This window comes from Arachis ipaensis, chromosome B01 (genome assembly GCF_000816755.2).
Source record: "Arachis ipaensis cultivar K30076 chromosome B01, Araip1.1, whole genome shotgun sequence".
NCBI lineage: Eukaryota > Viridiplantae > Streptophyta > Magnoliopsida > Fabales > Fabaceae > Arachis > Arachis ipaensis.
In genome coordinates this window covers 112,152,322-112,172,238 of record NC_029785.2, presented here as the reverse complement: position 1 = coordinate 112,172,238, position 19,917 = coordinate 112,152,322, and the positions used below count along the sequence as shown (strand labels likewise).

Here is a 19,917-nt window from a genome sequence, read left to right as displayed (position 1 = left end):
TCCAGAAGAAATCAAGAAAGATGCCAGCTTAACAAGATCACCAAATTCAGTGACTTTAGTTAGTTCACTTAAAAAGTGCAGTCAACTGATAGTCCCTTTAGGTGGCGAAGCATATATAGGAACTGGGAGGGTAAAAATCCAAAATGTAAAAAAACCCTGCAAAATGTTATACTTCAAGAAGTAGAGCTCATTAAATTCATAAGATTAATAAATGCCTTATGAGAAATATCAAATAGACAAATTTTATAAAGGAACACTATTTGCACGATTGCATCCATTTATCAAAGTATATCTGATGATGGCATCTCATTTAATTTAAAATTATGCTAAGAAGGTAACTTCTATACTAGAAGGTAACTTCTGGCTTAAGTGATCTTGGTAATAAATAAATAGTCTTTAATGAATGACATAACAAAGGAAAATAATGAATAATCAAAACACAAGAGAATAATTATTTTTGCTAATCCTACAAATCTCAACAACGTAAGACGATAATCACCTCAAAAGCAAAAGAAGACTTAGGCTACTAATAAGAGTTAAAAAAGAGTAAAGGCTTGCAGACCATGTACACAAGGAAATAATGGCGCAATCAGCTAAAAACACCAAAAAGAGACAACATCATGTACAATTAGTAACAACTAACAAGCATCTTTTTATCCTATGCAATAATACATCATCACCGCAAAGCAAAAAAGAAAACGCATCGTTTTTTTATTTTTCAAGTTTCGACATGATGCACCGTCACACATTAACTCTTCTAGTAATAACCTTCACCGAAAACACCTCTACCACAAATTTAAACAAAAAAAAGATAAAAGGAAAAAAAAAAGTGCCATCACCGACAGTCATAGCATAATGGAAATGAAATGATGAAACTATCAAACAAGTTTGCAAGTCGAATTCAGGTTCAATCTCCCAACCTCCCACAGCAACTTGACGGAATTTCCAAGCAGCAAATCATAAAAAAAATAAAAATAAAAATAGAAAATTCAACAAGGAATGCAACAACAACGGAGATTGGAGAATGTAAAATATGAAACGTGACAGACATCCAAAGAAATCGGTAGCTCAAAACAAAGTTGAAAATTCACAAAGAAAGTATATTGGAACAAACAAGATCTGAAGAAAGCAAGAGCTAACAGATATAGAACACTGCTTAATCCACAAGTTCACAAACCAGTGTGTGAAGTTGGAGCTGGCCAGAAAAAAAGAGTGAGATTAGATCTGAGTGTTTTACCTGACCAATGTGGAACCTCTTCACTTCAAATCTACCATCCCTGTCAACCACACACACAACCAACCAACCTATCAGATTACAAATATAAAAATTACTCAATTATTTTCTTCTCAAATTTTTTTATATATGAGGAAAATATTTAACATACACTGACGACTGGGGAGAGAGAGAAAGAAAGAGAGTGAGGGAGAGAGGTTGATCCTAATTCCTAAAGCTGCATCAATTTTGTGGTTGCTTTGTTTGGTTGTTCTGTGAAGTGTGCTAGCTGGAAGACTGGAAAAAATTTGTTAAAAGAAAAAAAAAAACTGGAGATAAAAAGATTGGATAATTTGTGGGGAGGAGTATGTGTGTTTCACGCTCACGCGACAATCTTGCTCCTTACCGTTCGATGCGATGACTTGATTCGGGTTCTGAACGTTGATGTGAGATCCACGGTTTGATGGAAGGGTGAGTAGGAAAGCTAGTGGTAGATTCGATGGCACGTGAAAAGAAAGGAAGTGGGGGTGATTTTAAAATTTGGGGGGTGGTTTGTTTTTGGTAGTCGAGGGTGCAGTTACTTCAAAAGCAAGTGTTCCTTCCGGCTCCTTTAAAATCTTTATTCCAAAGCATTGCGAAATGACTGCATCACCGTCGGGACTTAATCTGGATAGCACGCGCGGCGGCACGTTTCCAGTGTTGAGAAATGTGAGCCGTTGATTCGGGAGGAGGATCAAGGAGGCAAACACTGGGCGCGTGGCGTTTGGTGTAGTGGTTTGCGTGGTGCATGCAATGGGAGCCACGCTGGCACGAGGGTCTCTCCTACCGCTCTCCCTCGTTATTGCGTCAGGACAAAGACAAACGCAGAGGATGTAAATATGTGTAATCAAGTGGTGCCATTCTATTGTAGTGTGTAGTGTGTACTGTTTATACTTTATAGCTTTCCTACTCTCCAGTCGGCACTTAACTTTGCTAAAATAGATTTTCTCAATTTCTTTTTAATTAAAAGAATAAAATATAATCTTTAATTTTTTTAATATTTTTTTATGTTTTTTATCTCACTTATAAAATATATAATAAAAAATCATATTTTATTATCTTAAGTAAAACAAAAAATTGAAAAGATCCATTCTGGCACTTGCTATTACTACTACTACACATCTACAACTTATTTATTTAACTACTTTTTACCTACATAATTGTCATTAACATGTTCATGCTCATTCAATACATTGATATATCATGTCTATTTTGTATTTTCATATTCAGCTAGAACCTAGAAATCAATTCATAAGTTATTTCCAATTATTAATTAAATAAGTTGAAATTACAAATTAAGATTTAGTTAAGAAATTAAATGTATTATACTATAAGTTACTTCCTCCTTTCTAAAATAATTATCTTTTTTTAAGTATATTAAAAAATTAATTTATTTGAAATAATGTTGTGGACTTGTGGTAGTTAACAGTTCAGATCAATCATAAGAGTGAGCCTGGAATCCAATCCGGCTATCCGTTAGTGGGAAGAACCGAAGAAGTATGGGCCAAGTGACACTATTGCATTATCTCTCTCTGTAAAATTGTAAAGCAATTTTTTACCAACGAAAGGGGCCCTAAAACGGAACGGAACACGAAATTATAAGAAGAAATAACGGCTCACTTGAGTTTGAAATTTGAAATGCCAACAGCAAAGGAGCCTCATGATGCCGGGCCCAACGGGGTCCCCTCCCTCCATCTCCGGCTCCCCAGTCCCCACTAATAATCTTGACTTTGCTTTTCAAAATAAAGAATAAAAAAAGAAAAGAAAGAAAATATTAAATACAAGGTACAAGATTTTATAGGATAAAAAATGAATTTACACTAAAAAATAATAATATAAGAATTGATTTAGTTTATTGTCCAAATGTCCAATAAACACAACCATGACCCAACTGACAAAAGAGCTTCCACGTCAGCATCAAGGATGGCCCCGTTTTCTTTAGCAGTTTGCCGTTCGCTGAGAGTGGTGTTTCCGTTGGGCAATTTTGAGTTTTGGTTTCTCCCGCCTCAGAAGGACACTTGTCAACACCACAGACCACACAGCCTTATAAAACCCTCTTCGAACGCGCTTCGTCGTATTTTATATTTTTATTCATCCAAAAAACCAAACTCAAACACGAAGACTCGTAGCAGAGCAGTTACAACCTCTCAATCTCATACACAAAATAACCGTTTGCTTTGTCTGTGGTGCTCCGAACTCAATTCGATTCCATGGAAGAACCAATCAAGGAACAACCCTCTGGTGGTGTTTCTGGTACAATTGAATTGAATTTTGCTTCTAATATGCATGCATAGATAGTGTGTAATTACAATAACTGTATGTGCTTCTTGTTCAGCGGGGAACTCTGGTTCGCTGAGGCCAAAGCTTCAGCGATACGCACTGCGTTCCTCTATCAAATCCAAGGAACAGAAGCAGCCAGGTGCACTCGATCGCTCCAACTCTTCTGAATCTAACACTAAGAGGTACTTTCTTTCATTTTTTGAATTTACTTAGTTATGTCTTTGTTAGGTTTCACCTTTGGAACTATGGGATTAGAGTGTGTAAAATGAAGCGAAGTGTTTGAAACAAAGATTGTACGGATCTAACTTCTTATATTAAGAACTTGTGGAACTTTGTTGTGCGAAATTACTGAAGCATTTGCTAGAATAATAAAATATTAATATAATAGTAATAATCTGTCTGGAACATGTTTGTACTTCGGGACAAAAAAAAGTGTACTAACTCATGATCAGTTATATTTAATCTTTAAATTTATTATGATTATGTTTATGATTATCAAATCTCTGTGTACTAACTCCAACATTAAGTATGTTATTATATTAATTGCTTGGTTATTTGTATTGCCAATTCCCTCTTTTTTAAAATTTTGAGGAATTTTTTCCTTACTCTTATCGTATAGACATATCACATGCACATTGTCCTCATGTAAATTATACTTAAGTAACAAGTACATGTCTTATTTTGAATTGTGATAATGTAAATGTATCTATTGTATAGTATACGTATGTATATGGATATGTATAATGACTATATATCTATTTTAAAGAGAGATCTTATTTCATCTTCAGAGGGAGAATCACTCCCAATGTGAGTAAAAGTGTTGGTGTTCTGGATTTCTCTGGGAAGGAAAAGTCCAGTAGTGCCAAACCGCCACGAAGGCAGTCTATTCCTGCAAAATCAGTTTCAACTCCGGGCCCAAAGGTGGTTGGCAGCGTCACCCCAATATCGGAGACGAGAACAAAGACTCAGAGCAGAAGCCAGACACCCTCTTCTGACATCTCCAAAACATCAAGCAGAATCAAATTCAATCTTCTGACCTCGGCTTCATATTGGTTAAATCAGATCAAGCTCTCTGAAAATGCTGCCAAGCACTCACTCTCGTTTGGATTCTTCAAACTGGCCTTGGAGGCAGGATGTGAAGTAAGCTATGCTTGGAACACACATCAATTCTTTTCACAGCATGTTTGAATTCTCCCTATTTATTTTTTACCAGACAAAATAGAGATCATACACTAGATGGTCATAGAGTAGTTGACTTGTGTTTACGGAACATGTCTCTTTCATTTGTTTTTAGCCTTTCCAGCGGATTCAAGATGAGCTGAAATCCTATGTGCAACGAAATCAACTTGCTGATCTTGGAGAAGAAGTGAAGGAATTGTTTGGAAGCTATAAGATTGCAGAAAATCTAGAGCAATTGCAATTGCAATCACAATCACAGGTGTCTGAGTCTATTTCTCAGGTGCCAGATGGGCCCAGATCATCTGATGATGAAGTGCACTGCACTTCCTCTTCGTCCATGGCCACTAGAAAACTGAAACCGAAGTGCTTGGACACTGATTCTGCTCACCTCACTCCTGTTACTGCAACAGAATCAACCAAGAAGGAAACTAATCAAAAGGGCACTTCAGGATCCCGGTTGAGAGAGAGTCTCAGAATGTACTCTGCAAATTCAAAGTCTGCTACCATCGGAAACCGTAGATCAGTTCAGAAATCAGAGAAACAAAGTAAGAACCAAGGTAAAATAGAGAAGGGTGATGTGAAGAAAGATGGAAAGAAATCTGATGCTGAAGAGGGTAAGATTGCAATAGTATCTATTTTATACCAATAATTCCGGTTAGTTACTTGTAACACTTATGTTTGATTTTCATAGTTCCTTCAGCTACGGAAGATAATATACTTGGAAACAAAGAAAACATGGTAAGCAGGTGGCTGTATAAAGTGCTCTTATAAAGTTTCAGTAGGAAAAAGTATGGCTCTGACATGTTGCTCTTCTCTCATAGGATGTTGGGGCCAATGAAGGGATCAGTTTGACAGAAGAAGTCGTGTAACACAGCTTCTGCTGAACTTTGTCATTCACAAACTTCAAGTCTGTCTGCAGTGTTCTCTTCTAGAGGTTGCTTTTAGTAGGAAGTGCAGATGAAATGGATTTCTGGTGTTTTTAATGGTTGCATATTTCTTCTCATTTTGATGTTGGGCATACTTTGTGCTTGTGTCCTATAATATAGTTCTCAAACCAAGCTGTGTAGTAAATGTTATGGTTTGTTTATAGTGATTTCATTATATTTTGTTAAGGCAAATAGATTTCATTGACATAAAATATGTATCTTTTATGAATGAAATATTTGTTTTATATGCTTGACCAACTAANNAATTGCTTTTTTATCATTTTCGGTAATTTGCTTTAGAGCATATTTAAATTAGCTTCTTGTTCACATAAGAACATGAGATGAATTTTCTTAAATTTTTTATCCAAAAGTTTGAGCATGTGTGTTTTTTGTAGTACTAAAACGCTAGAAAAATATGAATAGCAAAAATGTTGAAATATGTTATTACATTGCACGAGTTTAGCTAACAACGTAAATTGCATGAGTTTAGGATCAGATATAATTAAAGATGGTCAGATGTGGGGTAATTCAGTTTATCTTTTAATTGGAAAAATATGAATAGCAAATATCTTTTAAAGTATATTTTTTATCTCCAAAATTTAAATTATTTTCTAAAAGTTTTTAATTTGCTTTAAATATAATCCAAATAAATTTTCAAAAAATTTAAAACCAATCCAACAATATAACAATTATACATATGACAACTATATCTAATTTACTTATGTTGAAAATTGTTCTTATAAAAATATTATTGAACTAGTCTTAAATTTTTTGAAATTAGTGGCCAAGGATATCTAATTTAAATTGAAAACTTCTGATATAAAATTAAAACAAAATAACTTTTAAAAATATTTTTAAAATATACGATATGGGGTAATTCAGAATTCAGTAAACAACTATCTAATTATATAATATTTGAAAACAAGAAAATGAATATTGGGTAAAGCATCATGATATTACATGCCGAAAGCCATGCACAACGTGTAATGGGAAGAGTCTTGCAAGTAAGCAAACTTGAGTTCACTTACATGTAAAGTCTTTCGATAATTAGTTCCTAAATCTTAACCATCCCCTGGCATGACTGACCACCTCTTATCAAGAGGAGTAATTTCTCATTATCAGAATGGAAGGTTGAAACTTGAGAAGGCGAACATAATATAAATCCTTATTATCATAGGTCATAACCATTTCAGAAACTACAACTTACACATTTTCTTGCCAACAATCAAATGCAAATTGACACAGTATTTCTTATATTACAATAACTGACATGCACAATGCAAAAACTACAATCAATTAAAGATGGAGCTAGCATTCAAAACAGCAAGGAATAAGACTTGGAATTTGTAAAGTTTGCACAATGAGTCTTGTAGATAGCAATGCAACCTAATTCATGCCATTGGAGAATCACAGGAGTAGGATGGGCTTAGTCGGCTGTCCAGCTCTGCTCCACTATTTCCCTCACTCTTCGATTGTACTCACGCTTGTTCTCACTAAACATCCGAGCTGCTTCAGAGTTTGCAGGCGAATTTGGGTTGGGATCGCAAAGCAATGACTGCAACAAATGAATCAACTTTCAATTTAAAACAGTTATAACAAGATGACTGGTACTACACTAGCAGAGTATGTCAATTTAAAAAATATGCTTTATTTCAAAGCCAAACTATGATAAGTCATCACAAAATGATAAAAAATAATCATATCTACAGTGCACACCACACTGCTGCAACAAGGCATCCTGCTGTACTCTGTTTAGCTAGAGTGTACATCTGATTTTAATAAAAGAACAGCAAAGAAGTCCTTTTAATTTTTCAATATTTTTTTTTAAAAAAAAGGGCTTGAAATCCAAGTAAGGAGGCAAGAAAGCAATCATATTTTCAGAAAAGGTGTTGACCAATTTTACACAATACACAAATGGATAGGTAGATAAGGTTAGAAATATTTTTAAAAAGTTCATTGCATTTTGCGCCACAAACAATACCAAAATCATTCAAAAGTCAGGAATAAGTACTCCATAGTATGTTGAAAAAACAACAGAGGGAAAAAAAGAGAAAGATTACAATGAAGTGTAGGACTATAATTCTTTTATGACAAAAGACATAGTTAAGGTGTGCATCAGAATGGATTTATGCAAAATGAGAAGGTGAAGCCCTATAGGGACTCAAGGAGCCAGAGGTAAAATCTAAGGGTACAGGAGGAGGTATGTGTATTGTAATTGAAAGAAAATCAAACTTCAAGATGTAGGGTTAATGCTGTACAAAAGTGAAGTAAAAGCAAAAGGAACTTAAGGAGTAGGAGGTGCCAATAAGTCGATACCTCCTCCAGTAAAAGAGTGTTAGCCTTAGATTAAATAAGTAAATAAATGATCAGATACTTGAACATTTTGCATAAATTTGCCATATGAATCAAAGCCTAACATTTATACAAAGATAAATAATTAAACATTTGAATACCCTTGTTCTAAAGGCCAGTCCTAAAGACCAGATTATTAGTACCTTTTCTGTATCAACACAACCATCCCCCTTTCAATTTCATCATTTAGCAATTAGCATATTACATGAATGGCCCAAGTTTTCAAATATACCAACAAGGAAATTGAAGCGTGCCTTGCTATAAAGGAGCCTAAAGTACCAAAGGCATGTACCTCACTGAAGGGCAGCACATAGACCAAAACAAGATGAGTGTGGTGACCCTAACACTAAGTACACCTTTGGGAACATATGACTACAATGAACACAAAGATGTACTTGATTTCTTAATTAATTGTATCAGATGATACCTGGATAGAAGTGAGTATAGCAGCTACATCATATATAGGACTCCATTGGTTTTGCAATATATCCAAACAAATACTCCCATCTGCATAAACTGCCCAGAGTAGAAAAAAATATCATTAGGAGATCCACGTATTGGATTAATGGAAAACATGGTTAGGTTCTCCATCTAAAACTTACTATTTGGATGAAACATTCGAGATACAAATCGTACGGTTGGTGGCTTGTTTGGATAATCCTCCGTAAATTGGAGTGTCAATTTAAACGTGCCTGAATAGCTCAAAATATATAGACAGGCAGTTAAATATATCTAACTGATATGATGATATCAAGCAAAAGAAAATTTGACATCCAAATCCACAATTTAGATGAAAAGGCAACCAAACTATGATTGCACAATACTTTTTTAAAAAATAATATCAAACTAGAGTGCAACAAGGCTACATAGGGTAGGGATTTAAAAGTTTAACTAAAGACTAGTATCTGGATGCCAGTGGTAAAAAGATTTTCAATTTTAAGATAAACATAGACATTCATCAAAAGCATCTCAAAATATAGTAGAATCAAGACTCCGGATGGTGAAAGGACCATGGCACTCTTTGCAACATAAATCTACAAAGTAAGCACACCTTATATTATAGAATCATTAAAATTGTATCTAAAACACAAAATGACAAAATAACCTATATGAAACATGTATCAAACTTGTTTTGACATACGAGCTGTGGTACAAAGAATGACTCACCTCCATCCCATGGAGTATCATCTGGACTGCAATCCAAAGCAGACAAGAAAGCAGAAATTGCTTATCCATCCATACTTAAACAAAGTGAAATAAATAAAATAGTGACTACATTATACAAGTAAACACAATAATGGATCCTCAATCCAGCGTCAACTGAACTCACCCAAATATTACAGCATTCCATAACATAATATTGTTGTCCTGAGGGGCACCACTGATTCCTGCAGGAGGATCCTGTTGCAACCTCTTAAAATCTCTCATCAGCCTCTTCCTCGCAGGAGTCGACATTTCTACCACCTAGGAAAAACAACATCCACAAATCAGGGGAAGATAAATGCTTGAATTCAATTTTCAACCCAAAGAAAGCTTCATTTCAACAAAAACAATATATTACAGAATTGAATATATTGTTTATACCTTAAGAAAATCACAATTTATGTCAATTAAAAAAAGGACCATAACAGATGGACAATTAAGGAGTTTAAAACACATTCTGAAACCTAAAACTTTCAACCTAAGCTATAATATTCACATCTTTAATCCGGCAAAATTTTCATGATTCTTGACAGGGCAAGAACTTCACAACAAACGTAGAATCATAATTTCCAAGAATAATCGCATACATAAATCTTTATTAGCAATAACAGAATACAAAACCCCCAAAATCAACAAAAACAGTGCAAATTCCAAAAGGAACCAACAACCAAAAAAAAATAATAAAATCATGAATTTAGACATAGATCCATCGTCTGCCACACTCGTCATCATAGTTTATAACAGAAACAACACGCAAACTGGAACAACCGGAACAATTAAAAAAGAAATTGATTTTTAAATTAAATTGCAGGAAAAAGAACGAAATCGGAAAAGAAAAAGTAAAAGAATATGAATTGGCTCACCGGAAAGGAAGTAGAAAGGATTGAGAAGGTGGAAACGAGAGAGACGGGAGCTTTATGGCAGCGGCGATTGATCTAAAGGAGTGGCGGCCAGGGGCAGAGAGAAAGAAAGAGGAGCTATTCTTATTCTTATTCTTTTCTCGTTTTCATTCATTTGTGCTCGTTTATTGGGTTTGGGGTCAAATCATCATCCTATTCCTCCACTCGCTTTAATTTCTCAATTTACTATTTTTTTTATTTATTATTTAATAATAATAATAATAATAATAATAATAATAATAATAATATATTTTTTATGTTTTGGAGAAGGTGAGAGAATGTATTTGTCTTGTAGTGGGATTAACTTGTGTAAAAGAATTTGTATTTTGTAAGGGGGGTAGAATGGTTAAAAAGATAGGGTTTACAATTTGTTAGTTGTCATCTAAAATTCCTAATATTTTGAACCTTTAACTTACGGAGAGGGTGGGATACTGAAAAAAGTGAAAAACCCATACATGAGCAGTTGATGAAGCATCTGCAGATAATTGTAGGTGTAGAAGGATAAAAAGAAGAGTAGTGTAGTTAAAAATTAAGGTGGAGATGCAGGGGATCGAACCCTGTACCTCCCGCATGCAAAGCGGGCGCTCTACCATTTGAGCTACATCCCCTTTATATTCTCATGAAATTAAAGATATTAAATAATAATATAACATGGTCTATAGTGGCTGAGTTCCAGATCACAACGCGTTTACAGCGAGAAACTGATCCGCGTGTGTAGCACTACTTAAACTTCATTCACACTTTTCACCGTTTTCAATTCATGAGAAGAATATGATTCCTTGCTATCGATATATTAACATCAGCAGAGTGACATTTCATAGTTGCATGCAAAAAAGGTTAGGAAACCATAATCGTACGATGCAGAAAAAAAAAAAAAAACCTGAAATTTATCTCACTGTTCTCATTGGAGGATTCTTTTTATTTTGTCTTCTTTAATAACTATAGCTAACTTAACTAAATATACTTATGGATCATAATTGCAAGAAATTAAATCAACACATTTGAACAAGAAGGAACAAAAACTGGAAAAACATGGGTGAGATTGGTGCACCATGTCCTTTTTGTATTGGTGTCAAGCTTGAGAGAGTGCCACGCGTACGTGAGGTACAATGAGGTGGCATATGTTAGGTGAAAAGTTTACCGGTAAAGGGAGAGAGGGGTTAATGGATGGAGTTTCAATTTGGCCCCCGTTGGGACTGCTTTATAAATGGCGAAAAATTATGGGGTGAAACTGAAACCTGTTTTTTGGTTGGCTGGTGAAATTGTTTGGTCCAGTTTTGGCTTATATTGTGTTAAAATTTGTGGGCGGACATTTTTTGATTCCGAAAATCAAACAAACTTCAAGGGAACGGCAAAAAAAAATTCGAGGGAGGAATTGAACTTCATAAATTTGAACTAAACGTTAATAATGATGTGTGACAAAAAAAAAAAGAAAGAAAAGGTTAACAACGAAGCACCTAACTTCAAATGGAGAATAAATGTTTATATATAGGCGCAACTTCAGTATGAAGGATAGGAGAGGGTAGGAGAGATGGAGGAGAATATGCAACGATTCTTGTTCATAGCCGTTATGAAGGGGCACAAGCCCGATGTATACACCAGTTGGAAGGAGGTGAACCAGCAAGTTCTGGATTATACGTTTCCTGAGTTTCACAGATTCAATAGCTTTGAACACGCATGCTCGTGCTTCAAAGCGAGGATGTCGTCGATTTGTGCTGAGAAAGGTCGTAGTGGTGAAACTAGTCGAGTGACGCCGGATGGAGGTGGCGGCAAGAAATTGGCTATCTCCGGCGGAGGCTATCCTTGCCGGCCAATTGTTTCATGTAAGACTTGTGAAACGACATTCGCTTTTTAAAAGTTAGTGTATTTATGAAGGTTTGCTTTGCAGTGATGGAATGTGATTTTATTCGATTTGGATTTTTGTTAGTGCTGTTTATTCTGGTCATTTTATGTCCGGTTATTAAAATTATTATTTTATGCGATTTTTGTTGTTCGATGACTGTGCAAAAGGGCTTCCTATAATTCCAGCGGAGGAGCTTAACGCGGATTTCGCAGTTGTGAGCAGCATGGAGGAGTGGTTGCTGAAAGTTTGCCTGGAGGCAGAGATCCCTTGCCCATGTTTCTTCAAGGTGGAACGATTTGTCGGAGAGAAAGACCCGTTCTTTGGCTTCACGGTTGTTATTCCTAGGCATCCATTTGAGATAGAGCTATTTGTCACTGTCGTTTCTCGATGGTTGAAAAAGCTGCAAGAGAGGATGCTGCTTATGAGATGCTATGCGTGTTGCTTGATGTAACTGGAAAAGAGATTCGGGATTATAACTACAGAAAGGCGAAGCTTCTTGGAGACTCAAATAATGCGCTTCGGGCCAGGGTAGGTCAACTGGAAGAATCTTACGAGAAGCTGAAGGCCAGTTACGATTCCCTTGTAAGACGCCATGTCGAAGGAGAAAGAGTTTGATGTGTGTGTTCTGAATGTGTCGTTGGTGTTTGGTTATGTTGTATTTGTTCAGTTATTGTTGTGTGTCCTTTATTTTTGGTGATTAAACCGCAAAGTAGTATGCAATGTGTTTTAGTTTGTTGTTGAATCGGAAGGCTTAGTAGATAATGTGGGAAAAATTGTGTTAATTAGTGATGATCATGTTATGATTAACGACGTTACCTTATAATACAATGAAGTACGATTCGGGTGGAATCTCGTTTGTTTGACCCTGAAATTTTTTTTGTCGTTATTGAGCAGTAGTTGTTTTAAATGTTGGCAGAGATATCCCTGCATGAGAAGAAGATATGCTTACTTTTGTTTTGTCTTTTTTCGGGGACTGGCTTGGACTATACGGCTGTGCCTGCAGTGACACAGTGTACAGAAGAAAATTTGTCGTGGGGTGGCTTTTGGAATGCATGTCCTGTATGTGTTCAGGTGTCGTAAATAGAGGATGAGGGTAAATGGATTAACGGGTTAAAGTAGTAAAATCACGTATGAATAATTATACTTCGCTGACTTAATAACAGTTATGATGGAATAATAACCTGATGTTATGCGTGAACTGAGTATTAGACTAATTAATACAATAGAATATATGTTAAAAAGTAAACAATAGAAGACAGTGAAAAGTAAGCCTGCTACAATGCAGGTAACACATGGTGGTAGGTGGTGTTTTAAGGTTAAGAGGAGCCTACTTCCTAACCAGAGCTAAGTATAGGACGAAGATGGTAACGAAGATAAATAGGATACATGGGTAGGAAATCTGTTGCCGCTGCGTTTGGTTGGATCGGTTGTTTTGACGGACAGTTGGGTGGTTGTCTCCTTGTTCTATTTGACGATGACCATGTATGCCTTCATCGAAGGGGAGTATTTGGTCAACAATTGGGTGGTTGTCTCCATGTTCTTTCGGACGATGACCCTGTAAGCCTTCCTCGAAGGGGAGTACTTGGTTAACCATCGGTGATGGGTTATGCTGAATGGTTGGTGGTTGACTACGATGCAGTAGAGCAACATTGTGGGTGATCTGATTCTGTAAGCGTCCGGCAGAGAGGAATTGTTCGAACGCCATACGAGCTTCATCGAAGGTTTGGAAAGACTTATGGAGGTTGCCGCTAAATTCGTTAACTTGGCTATGACAGGCCGGCCAGAAACTATAGATACCAGGGACCCTCCCACGGAAAACAACATAGTATCTCTTGTTGGCCCGGACCATGTTGAGATTTGAAGGGAGAGGTGTGTTGAGTTTGGGTAAGATGGGAGGTTGGATTTGGAGGCTTTTATACCCAAGGACGATTGGTCTTGTGATGTGTACATGAAATTATATTTCTGTAACATTTCCAACGGCTAGAAAAAGTGGTCGAATGTATGGATGAGATGTGTCCTTCTGCAAGGACCAGAAAGTATGGTTGGACTAGCGTAATGTTGGTTCGATGAATGACGGTGACCCGGTTGAACCAAAATATAAAAAAAAAACGAGTCTTATAAAAGAACCGACCAAGTTATTAAAATTTTTTAGGGGATTGCTAGGTAAATAATGGTTTACCTATACCTTTACTTTCAAATATGGTTTGGTTTCATAGTTTATTGAGAAAATTACACTCCCCTCCCCTTCAAGATGCTAAAATGATACTCCCTCCCCTCTATTTTATAAATGAACATTCCGCTCTCTTCTAATTTCTAAAAAACTTCCTTATTAATCCATTTTAAATTTTTTGTGTTAACTAATGTTAACTTTATCCATTTTTTAAAAAAAATAAATTATTTTTTAAAAAAAATACCCATTAACAAAAAATTTATTTTTTTATCATTAAATTTTGCTTATTAAAATATCCTTTAATAAATTATTCTTTTATTGATTAAATTATATTTTTTAAAAAAATTATAGAGGGGAGGAAAGTGTCATTTTAGCATCTTGCAGGGGAGTGGAGTGAAATTTTTTATAGTTTATTTAAGTTGACAAGTAGAAATCATAACCTGTTTTTTAGTTTTGTACTGTTATCAATGAAAGAAAGAAGACAATTTAACAACTAAGTTATGTGCAATAGTTAAGGAAATTGATTTCAGTAACCAAATATGTTGTACGAAATTTTTACAGGCAAAGTGTAAACAACAGAACATTAAATCTGCATGGGAACCTAACTCATGGGAGGTTGACGAAGAGTAGCAACTCGTAGTCCGCACGACAGTGGATGCAAGGGATATGAGCGGCCCCTCCGAAAGCATGGATGGAGTTTCACTCTGCTGTCCGTCTGCGATAGTCATACAGAAGACCCATGTGGCCCCTGGTGGAGCACCTGGGCGAGGCACACATCGTATATTGTTCTTCTATATGGGGCATTTGGACCTCACCCGGCCACGAGTTATTCAGTATTGAGAAGCACCTTGCGTTATAATCAGCGAGTAAACCAGCCGCATCTAGCTCGCGAAACAGTTTGAGCCCTTTCCGGTTTCCATCGTTGTCGTCCCTGCGAAGCAGTGATGTGTGGAAAACGATCCAACACAAAACTCACCGGCAAGTGTATTGGGTCGCATCAAGTAATAATAACTCACATGAGTGAGGTCGATCTCACAGGGATTGAAGGATTGAACAATTTTAGTTTAGTGGTCGATTTAGTCAAGCGAATCAAGATTTGGTTGAGTGATTTGTAATTTGCAGAAACTAAATTGCATGAAAAGTAAAGGGGAAGGGGAGATTTGCAGTAAACTAAAGAGCAGAAAGGTAAAAGTGCTGAATCTTAAAGTGCACGTAATGTAAATTGCAGAAACTTAGATTGCAAGTAATGTAAATGGCTGAAGCTTAAAGTGCAAGAAATGTAAATTGCTTGAATCATAAAAGGAATTGGGAATTGGGATTGCAGAATTTAAACAAGCAAAATTAAATTGCATCAAACAGCAAAGCAAAAGATTAATTGAATTGGAATGGATCTCAAACAGAAGAGTGAAAATGCTTTGAGAATTGTAAAGACAGAAAGGCAGTGCTTAATTTGCAGCAATGTAAAAGAGGTTGAAGATCTCAGGAGTGGAAGAGACTAGATAACAAGTCTAGATCTCAAATCCTTCCTTGATCCAACAAGAACAATTGCAAAAGAAATAAAGAAAAGTAAATTGCAGAAAGAGTAGAAGGTGAAGCAGTAAATGGAAATTTAAATTCAATTATGCAGAAAATTTAAAACGAGAGATCTCAAGATGAGATTGAAACAGAAGTTCTTCAATTCTCCACCCAAGATCCAAAGCAAGAAAAGTAAAGAGTGCTCAAGCAAGAACAAAGAAGAAGAGAGATCAATTCTCCTTCCAAGTTCTCAGAAATACAAATACAAATTCAAAGTAAAAAGCTCAAAATTGAAAATGAAAGCTAAAAAGGAAAATTCAAAGTAAAGTCTAGTGGTCCTAATTACATCAAACTAACTCCTATTTATGCACTTTCTATTCTTGGATATTGGAATTTGGATGGGCTTTTGATTTGGTGAAGAAATGAATTAAGTTGGAATTTTAAATTTCTTTTTCAGCCCAAATGCACCTCCCAGGGGGATGCTCAGCTCACAAAGTGAGCTGAGCTTTGAGACTTGGTGTGGGGAGGCCTTGGTAGCGTGCTGTTGCTTGGGATGCATCAGGGGAAAGCTCAGCTCACAAAGTGAGCTGAGCATTGGTGCCTTGGTGCCAATTTGTTGCGTGCTGCCCTTGGACCGTGTCAAATTTGTTGCGCGCTTCACTCCCCTTGGCTGTGTCAAGTGTTGCGTGAAATGCACCAAGGGTAGCGCTCAGCTCTCCAAGTGAGCTGAGCCTTGGGGCATCCAAGGAGAGCTCCTTGGTTCGAAACCTACAGGAAGCATGCGCTGCCCATTTCTTTGGTTGCCTTGCTTCCTTGCTTCCTCAAGGTGTGGGGTTTGAACCTTGGGGGATGCATTTGGCCATTTTTGGCTTATTTTTCCTTGTGAGTAGCGCTTCCCTCATCCCCTTTGGTCATGGGTTCAAGTCTTGGAGTATGCACTTGCACTTTATTTTCTTTGAATTTTTCCTTGTGAGCTCTCGATAATGCTCACTTTGTGAGCTGAGTTTGGTCTTCCTTTCCTTGTTTCTTGGCCTCATGTTGTGCTCAGCTACTGAGCTTTGTGCCTTGGTCCCTTGAGAGTAAGTGTAGCGCTCACTTGGTGAGCTTGGTGCTCTTGGAGAGAGCTTCATGGTTTGTTGCGCCACACTTCCTTCTTTCTTGGCCACACTTTTTCTTCCTTGAGCCACACTTCTTAGGCCACGCTTTCTTCTTTTCTTCTTTTCTTCATCTACAATTAACCAAAATAACCAATCAAAGTATTCCCAAATTCACAAGGTTTATAAATCATTAAAAATCAATTAAATTTAGCTTAAACCTCATGATTTAGCATCAATTACATGGTGGTTGTTTGATTTAGAGAAGTCATGCATTTTCATTCCAAATTACTTTCTTAGGGTGCAAGAAAGTGCATAAAACTTAATAAAATTAAAGAAAAAGGCTAGTGAAACTAGGCTAAGATGACTTGTCATCACAACACCAAACTTAAAACTTGCTTGTCCCCAAGCAAGAAAAGAATTATGTTCAAATGTTCTTTCAATCAGGATGGATTGAAGAATAATTTGTAATTTCTTGTGAGTGAAGTGATTAAGTGACAGTGGGGTGAACTCTAAATTATATGCTCATGCAAGGGCTCCAGTGCTTACTAGTCCCTACATCTTGGAAGTCTTAGGTCTTAGAACTTTCATCCAAATGATATCATGGAGATCTCTCTATAGGTAATCACCTTGAAGCAGCTTATGATTTGTGTTTTGGCTTTGACTCTAAGTGTCATGTCTCAAAGCGGCTCTTTAGATAAGCTTTCAATCAATACTCCTAAACCAGTTGGTTTTAAGGTATTAGGTGTTGAAGCACCCCTTAGGATTTACTTACTCAAGCCTCTCTCTTTGACACAATTCGACCACAAGCATTTACTAGGATAATAACTCTTTTGAGTTCTTGTTTCTTTCTTCTTTTCTGCCTAGTAATTGATGCTCAGAGCCTTGGGCCATTTTCTCTTTGTTTTTATATCTTCTTTATTTTCTTTTGTTTGCTGCTTCTTGGATCAATAAATGTTCGAAAATCTCCACAATACTTCTTTGAACTCTATGTCCTGCCTAGGAGCTCCCTTGCAAGTTTTCATAAGCATGCAACCTCAATGCATAATCACACAACCAGAACCACCACTTCTCCTAATCTTTTGCTTGCCTCAAAATTATTTAATTCCTCAATCCTTCTTTTCAAAGAACTATCATGTGGTGCCTTTTTTTTTTGAAATCTTGAGTGCACGCAAGTTTGAAAAGTGTAGTGTTGTGAATAATCAAGCATCTTAATTATTGAATTACAGAAAAACTATACTATGCAGACAGGCAGGGGTATTATATCACTTTCAACCATAGCAGTGTCTGATGCAAAATTAACAATATAACCTTTTGGAGTTTACTTGCTTTCCTCCTCCTCATCATCATCATTGCTGGTCTTCACATTTTTATTTTTTTGATTGATGATGCTTAATCTTTCCAAAAGCTTGTATGATGCTCTGCAGTGATATTGAAAGTTGCTTGTTCCCCAAGCACTTGAAAAATGGTTAGCATGCATTAATTATTTGTGGGCTTTTGAACTTACTTTGGTGTGGGAACACCAAACTTAGTACCTTGCCAGTGGTTCTCATGCATCAAGTTAACCATATGTGAAATTCTTTTTCTTTGCTAAAAGTAATAGAACTGAAAACTAGGAAACAACAAATTAGTTAACTAGTTTATCTAAATGCTTGAAGCTAGCATTATGCAGAAGGTGAGAATGTGTTTTATGATGAGATTTTGGTGGAACACCAGACTTAGAATCCTTCATTCTCCCTTATATTGTTTTGGTGTGCAACACCAAACTTAGCTTCTTGTAATATAGATAAAGCTAATTAACCTTTTTATTAAAATAGCTATGAAAAGGGAACTACCTCAGGTTGGGTTGCCTCCCAACAAGCGCTCTTTTATTGTCACTAGCTTGACATCCTTCATTCTGTGCTCATGGAAGTTCAAAATCTTGTTGCCTTTGATTTTCTCCTCTCATCCTGAGCTTCCTTTCCTCTGCTTCTTCTTGTGAAATTTCTCTGTGATGCTTTTCTTGGATGAGTAATTCTTTTCCCATAGCCCTCTCATTTTCCTTCAAAATTGCTTTCCATTTCTCCAACCTAGCAGCTTTTTCGTTGTCTTTTGGGTCATCTTCAATGACTTTGGAGATGATATTTGCCTTCTTCTCATCCGTTTCAGCAAGGTGCTTAGCTAATTATTGCATTTGCTTCTCAATTCTTCTTATTGAGGCTTCCTGATCCTTCATTGTCACCTCTTGGTGCTTCATCATCCTCTCTATTAAGATCTCCAAGTTGGTGATCCTCTGAGATTCTTGTGAGATTAGTTGGTTGTGGGGTGTTGGGGGTTGGAAGTGTGTGCATTGGGGTGGTGCGTGATGGTTGTTGTTGTGAGGGTGGTTTTTATGCTGGTTTTTGAAGTTGGGGTTGTTGCAGTTGAAGTCCCTTGGTCTTTGATTTTGGTGTTCGACCCCCCTCCAGTTGGAATGAGTCCTCCAGGGTGGGTTGTACACATCATTCTGAGACCTGTGTTGGAACATGCTTGAGGAGCTGTTTGGGGAGTGTGGTCGCTCATGACTTTGTTGCTCATAGTTAGTTGCTCCAAAACCTCTTTCAGGTTGATTCCCATCATGTGACTTTTTAAATAAGTTGTGAGTATTTATTGCAGCAACTTGTAGCCAATCAATTTTTCTGACTATCAGTTCCAATTATTGTTGAAGTTGTTGGTGTATCTGTTTGTTTTGGGCCAAAATGACACTTACACCTTCAATTTCCATCACTCCTTTCTCTTGTGTGGATGGTTGCACTTCTGCCTCTAGCTCACCAATTTCCTGGAGTGGTTTCAGCTTGGCTAGGAGTTCACTCATTAATTCTTCCCATCCGATGATGCTTCCTTGTGGGAAAGCTTCAAACCATTGAGCAACATCGCTCATGGTGATGAGTGGGTGCTTCAAGTTATGGGTTGCATTATCATTCAAGGTGGGGACATTACTCCCATGATTACTGAAATTTGTTGAATTCCCCTCCATGATCTGCACAATCACAAATGGTTCAAATGAAGATAGAGTATATTCATGCCAGAATGTGATTAGAAGATTAGTTGACACAAGGTGTCAAACAGTTGATAAACTTGAAAGATTAATGGAAGAAAATTACTTCTCTCGTATATTCAACAAGCTAAAGCATGAGAATCATACAAAGCCAGAGATACCAACAAAACTTCACTCTATTGCTAAAG

At 36.6% G+C, this 19,917-nt stretch overlaps 4 protein-coding genes and 1 non-coding gene across 10 annotated transcripts in view; 2 read left to right on the top strand and 3 right to left on the bottom strand.

Annotated features, from left to right (window-relative positions):
* The window catches only part of LOC107633373 (protein IQ-DOMAIN 31), a 7,831-nt gene extending 6,046 nt beyond the window's left edge, over window positions 1-1,785 (bottom strand). The window contains exons 1-3 of one of the 4 annotated variants that reach the window (XM_021123606.1): window positions 1,620-1,785; window positions 1,386-1,510; window positions 1,238-1,277 (exon numbers count right to left, since the gene is read on the bottom strand). The gene's annotated coding sequence lies outside the window, so the exon portion shown is untranslated. Of the gene's footprint in view, window positions 1-1,177; window positions 1,208-1,237; window positions 1,278-1,385; window positions 1,511-1,619 lie in introns of those variants that run through there. The other 3 variants (XM_016337011.2, XM_016337015.2, XM_016337018.2) reach the window with 3 other exon arrangements.
* Window positions 3,275-5,899, top strand: LOC107633389. 3 transcript variants are annotated; one of them, XM_021123596.1, is made up of 6 exons: window positions 3,275-3,505; window positions 3,588-3,714; window positions 4,321-4,672; window positions 4,827-5,325; window positions 5,412-5,449; window positions 5,533-5,899. In XM_021123596.1, exons 1-6 carry the CDS (start codon window positions 3,463-3,465, stop codon window positions 5,578-5,580), a joined length of 1,107 nt encoding a protein of 368 aa, XP_020979255.1. In that variant the 5' UTR covers window positions 3,275-3,462; the 3' UTR covers window positions 5,581-5,899. The 3 variants fall into 3 exon arrangements, with proteins under 3 accessions (XP_020979255.1, XP_016192513.1, XP_016192519.1); XM_016337027.2 differs by having other exon boundaries at window positions 3,283-3,505; window positions 5,403-5,449; XM_016337033.2 differs by having other exon boundaries at window positions 3,301-3,493; window positions 5,403-5,449.
* Window positions 6,776-10,270, bottom strand: LOC107633400 (ubiquitin-conjugating enzyme E2 2). Its single transcript, XM_016337038.2, has 6 exons — window positions 10,056-10,270; window positions 9,320-9,453; window positions 9,157-9,182; window positions 8,592-8,681; window positions 8,417-8,505; window positions 6,776-7,192 (listed from the first exon to the last, which is right to left on the bottom strand). The coding sequence occupies exons 2-6, from the start codon at window positions 9,442-9,444 to the stop codon at window positions 7,064-7,066; spliced, it is 459 nt and encodes a 152-aa protein (XP_016192524.1). The 5' UTR covers window positions 9,445-9,453; window positions 10,056-10,270; the 3' UTR covers window positions 6,776-7,063.
* On the bottom strand, window positions 10,627-10,699 carry TRNAA-UGC. The gene has a single exon. It is a non-coding gene; the product is annotated as a tRNA-Ala (tRNA).
* On the top strand, window positions 11,728-12,769 carry LOC107619087. Its single transcript, XM_016321303.2, has 2 exons — window positions 11,728-11,914; window positions 12,102-12,769. Exons 1-2 carry the CDS (start codon window positions 11,791-11,793, stop codon window positions 12,383-12,385), a joined length of 408 nt encoding a protein of 135 aa, XP_016176789.1. The 5' UTR covers window positions 11,728-11,790; the 3' UTR covers window positions 12,386-12,769.

What these genes read in the sequence shown, in the direction of transcription:
- LOC107633389 (XM_016337027.2), top strand. Translation starts at nt 3,463, where the DNA reads ATGGAAGAACCAATCAAGGAACAACCCTCTGGTGGTGTTTCTG. An exon ending in TCTGAATCTAACACTAAGAG is followed by an intron (nt 3,715 to 4,320) that starts GTACTTTCTTTC and finishes TTTCATCTTCAG; the next exon opens with AGGGAGAATCACTCCCAATG. An exon ending in TTGGAAACAAAGAAAACATG is followed by an intron (nt 5,450 to 5,532) that starts GTAAGCAGGTGG and finishes CTTCTCTCATAG; the next exon opens with GATGTTGGGGCCAATGAAGG.
- LOC107619087 (XM_016321303.2), top strand. Translation starts at nt 11,791, where the DNA reads ATGTCGTCGATTTGTGCTGAGAAAGGTCGTAGTGGTGAAACTAGTCGA. An exon ending in TTGCCGGCCAATTGTTTCAT is followed by an intron (nt 11,915 to 12,101) that starts GTAAGACTTGTG and finishes ACTGTGCAAAAG; the next exon opens with GGCTTCCTATAATTCCAGCG.
- LOC107633400 (XM_016337038.2), bottom strand. Translation starts at nt 9,444, where the DNA reads ATGTCGACTCCTGCGAGGAAGAGGCTGATGAGAGATTTTAAGAGGTTG. An exon ending in TGGAATGCTGTAATATTTGG is followed by an intron (nt 9,183 to 9,319) that starts GTGAGTTCAGTT and finishes TTTGGATTGCAG; the next exon opens with TCCAGATGATACTCCATGGG. An exon ending in CTATACTCACTTCTATCCAG is followed by an intron (nt 7,193 to 8,416) that starts GTATCATCTGAT and finishes CATTTGTTGCAG; the next exon opens with TCATTGCTTTGCGATCCCAA.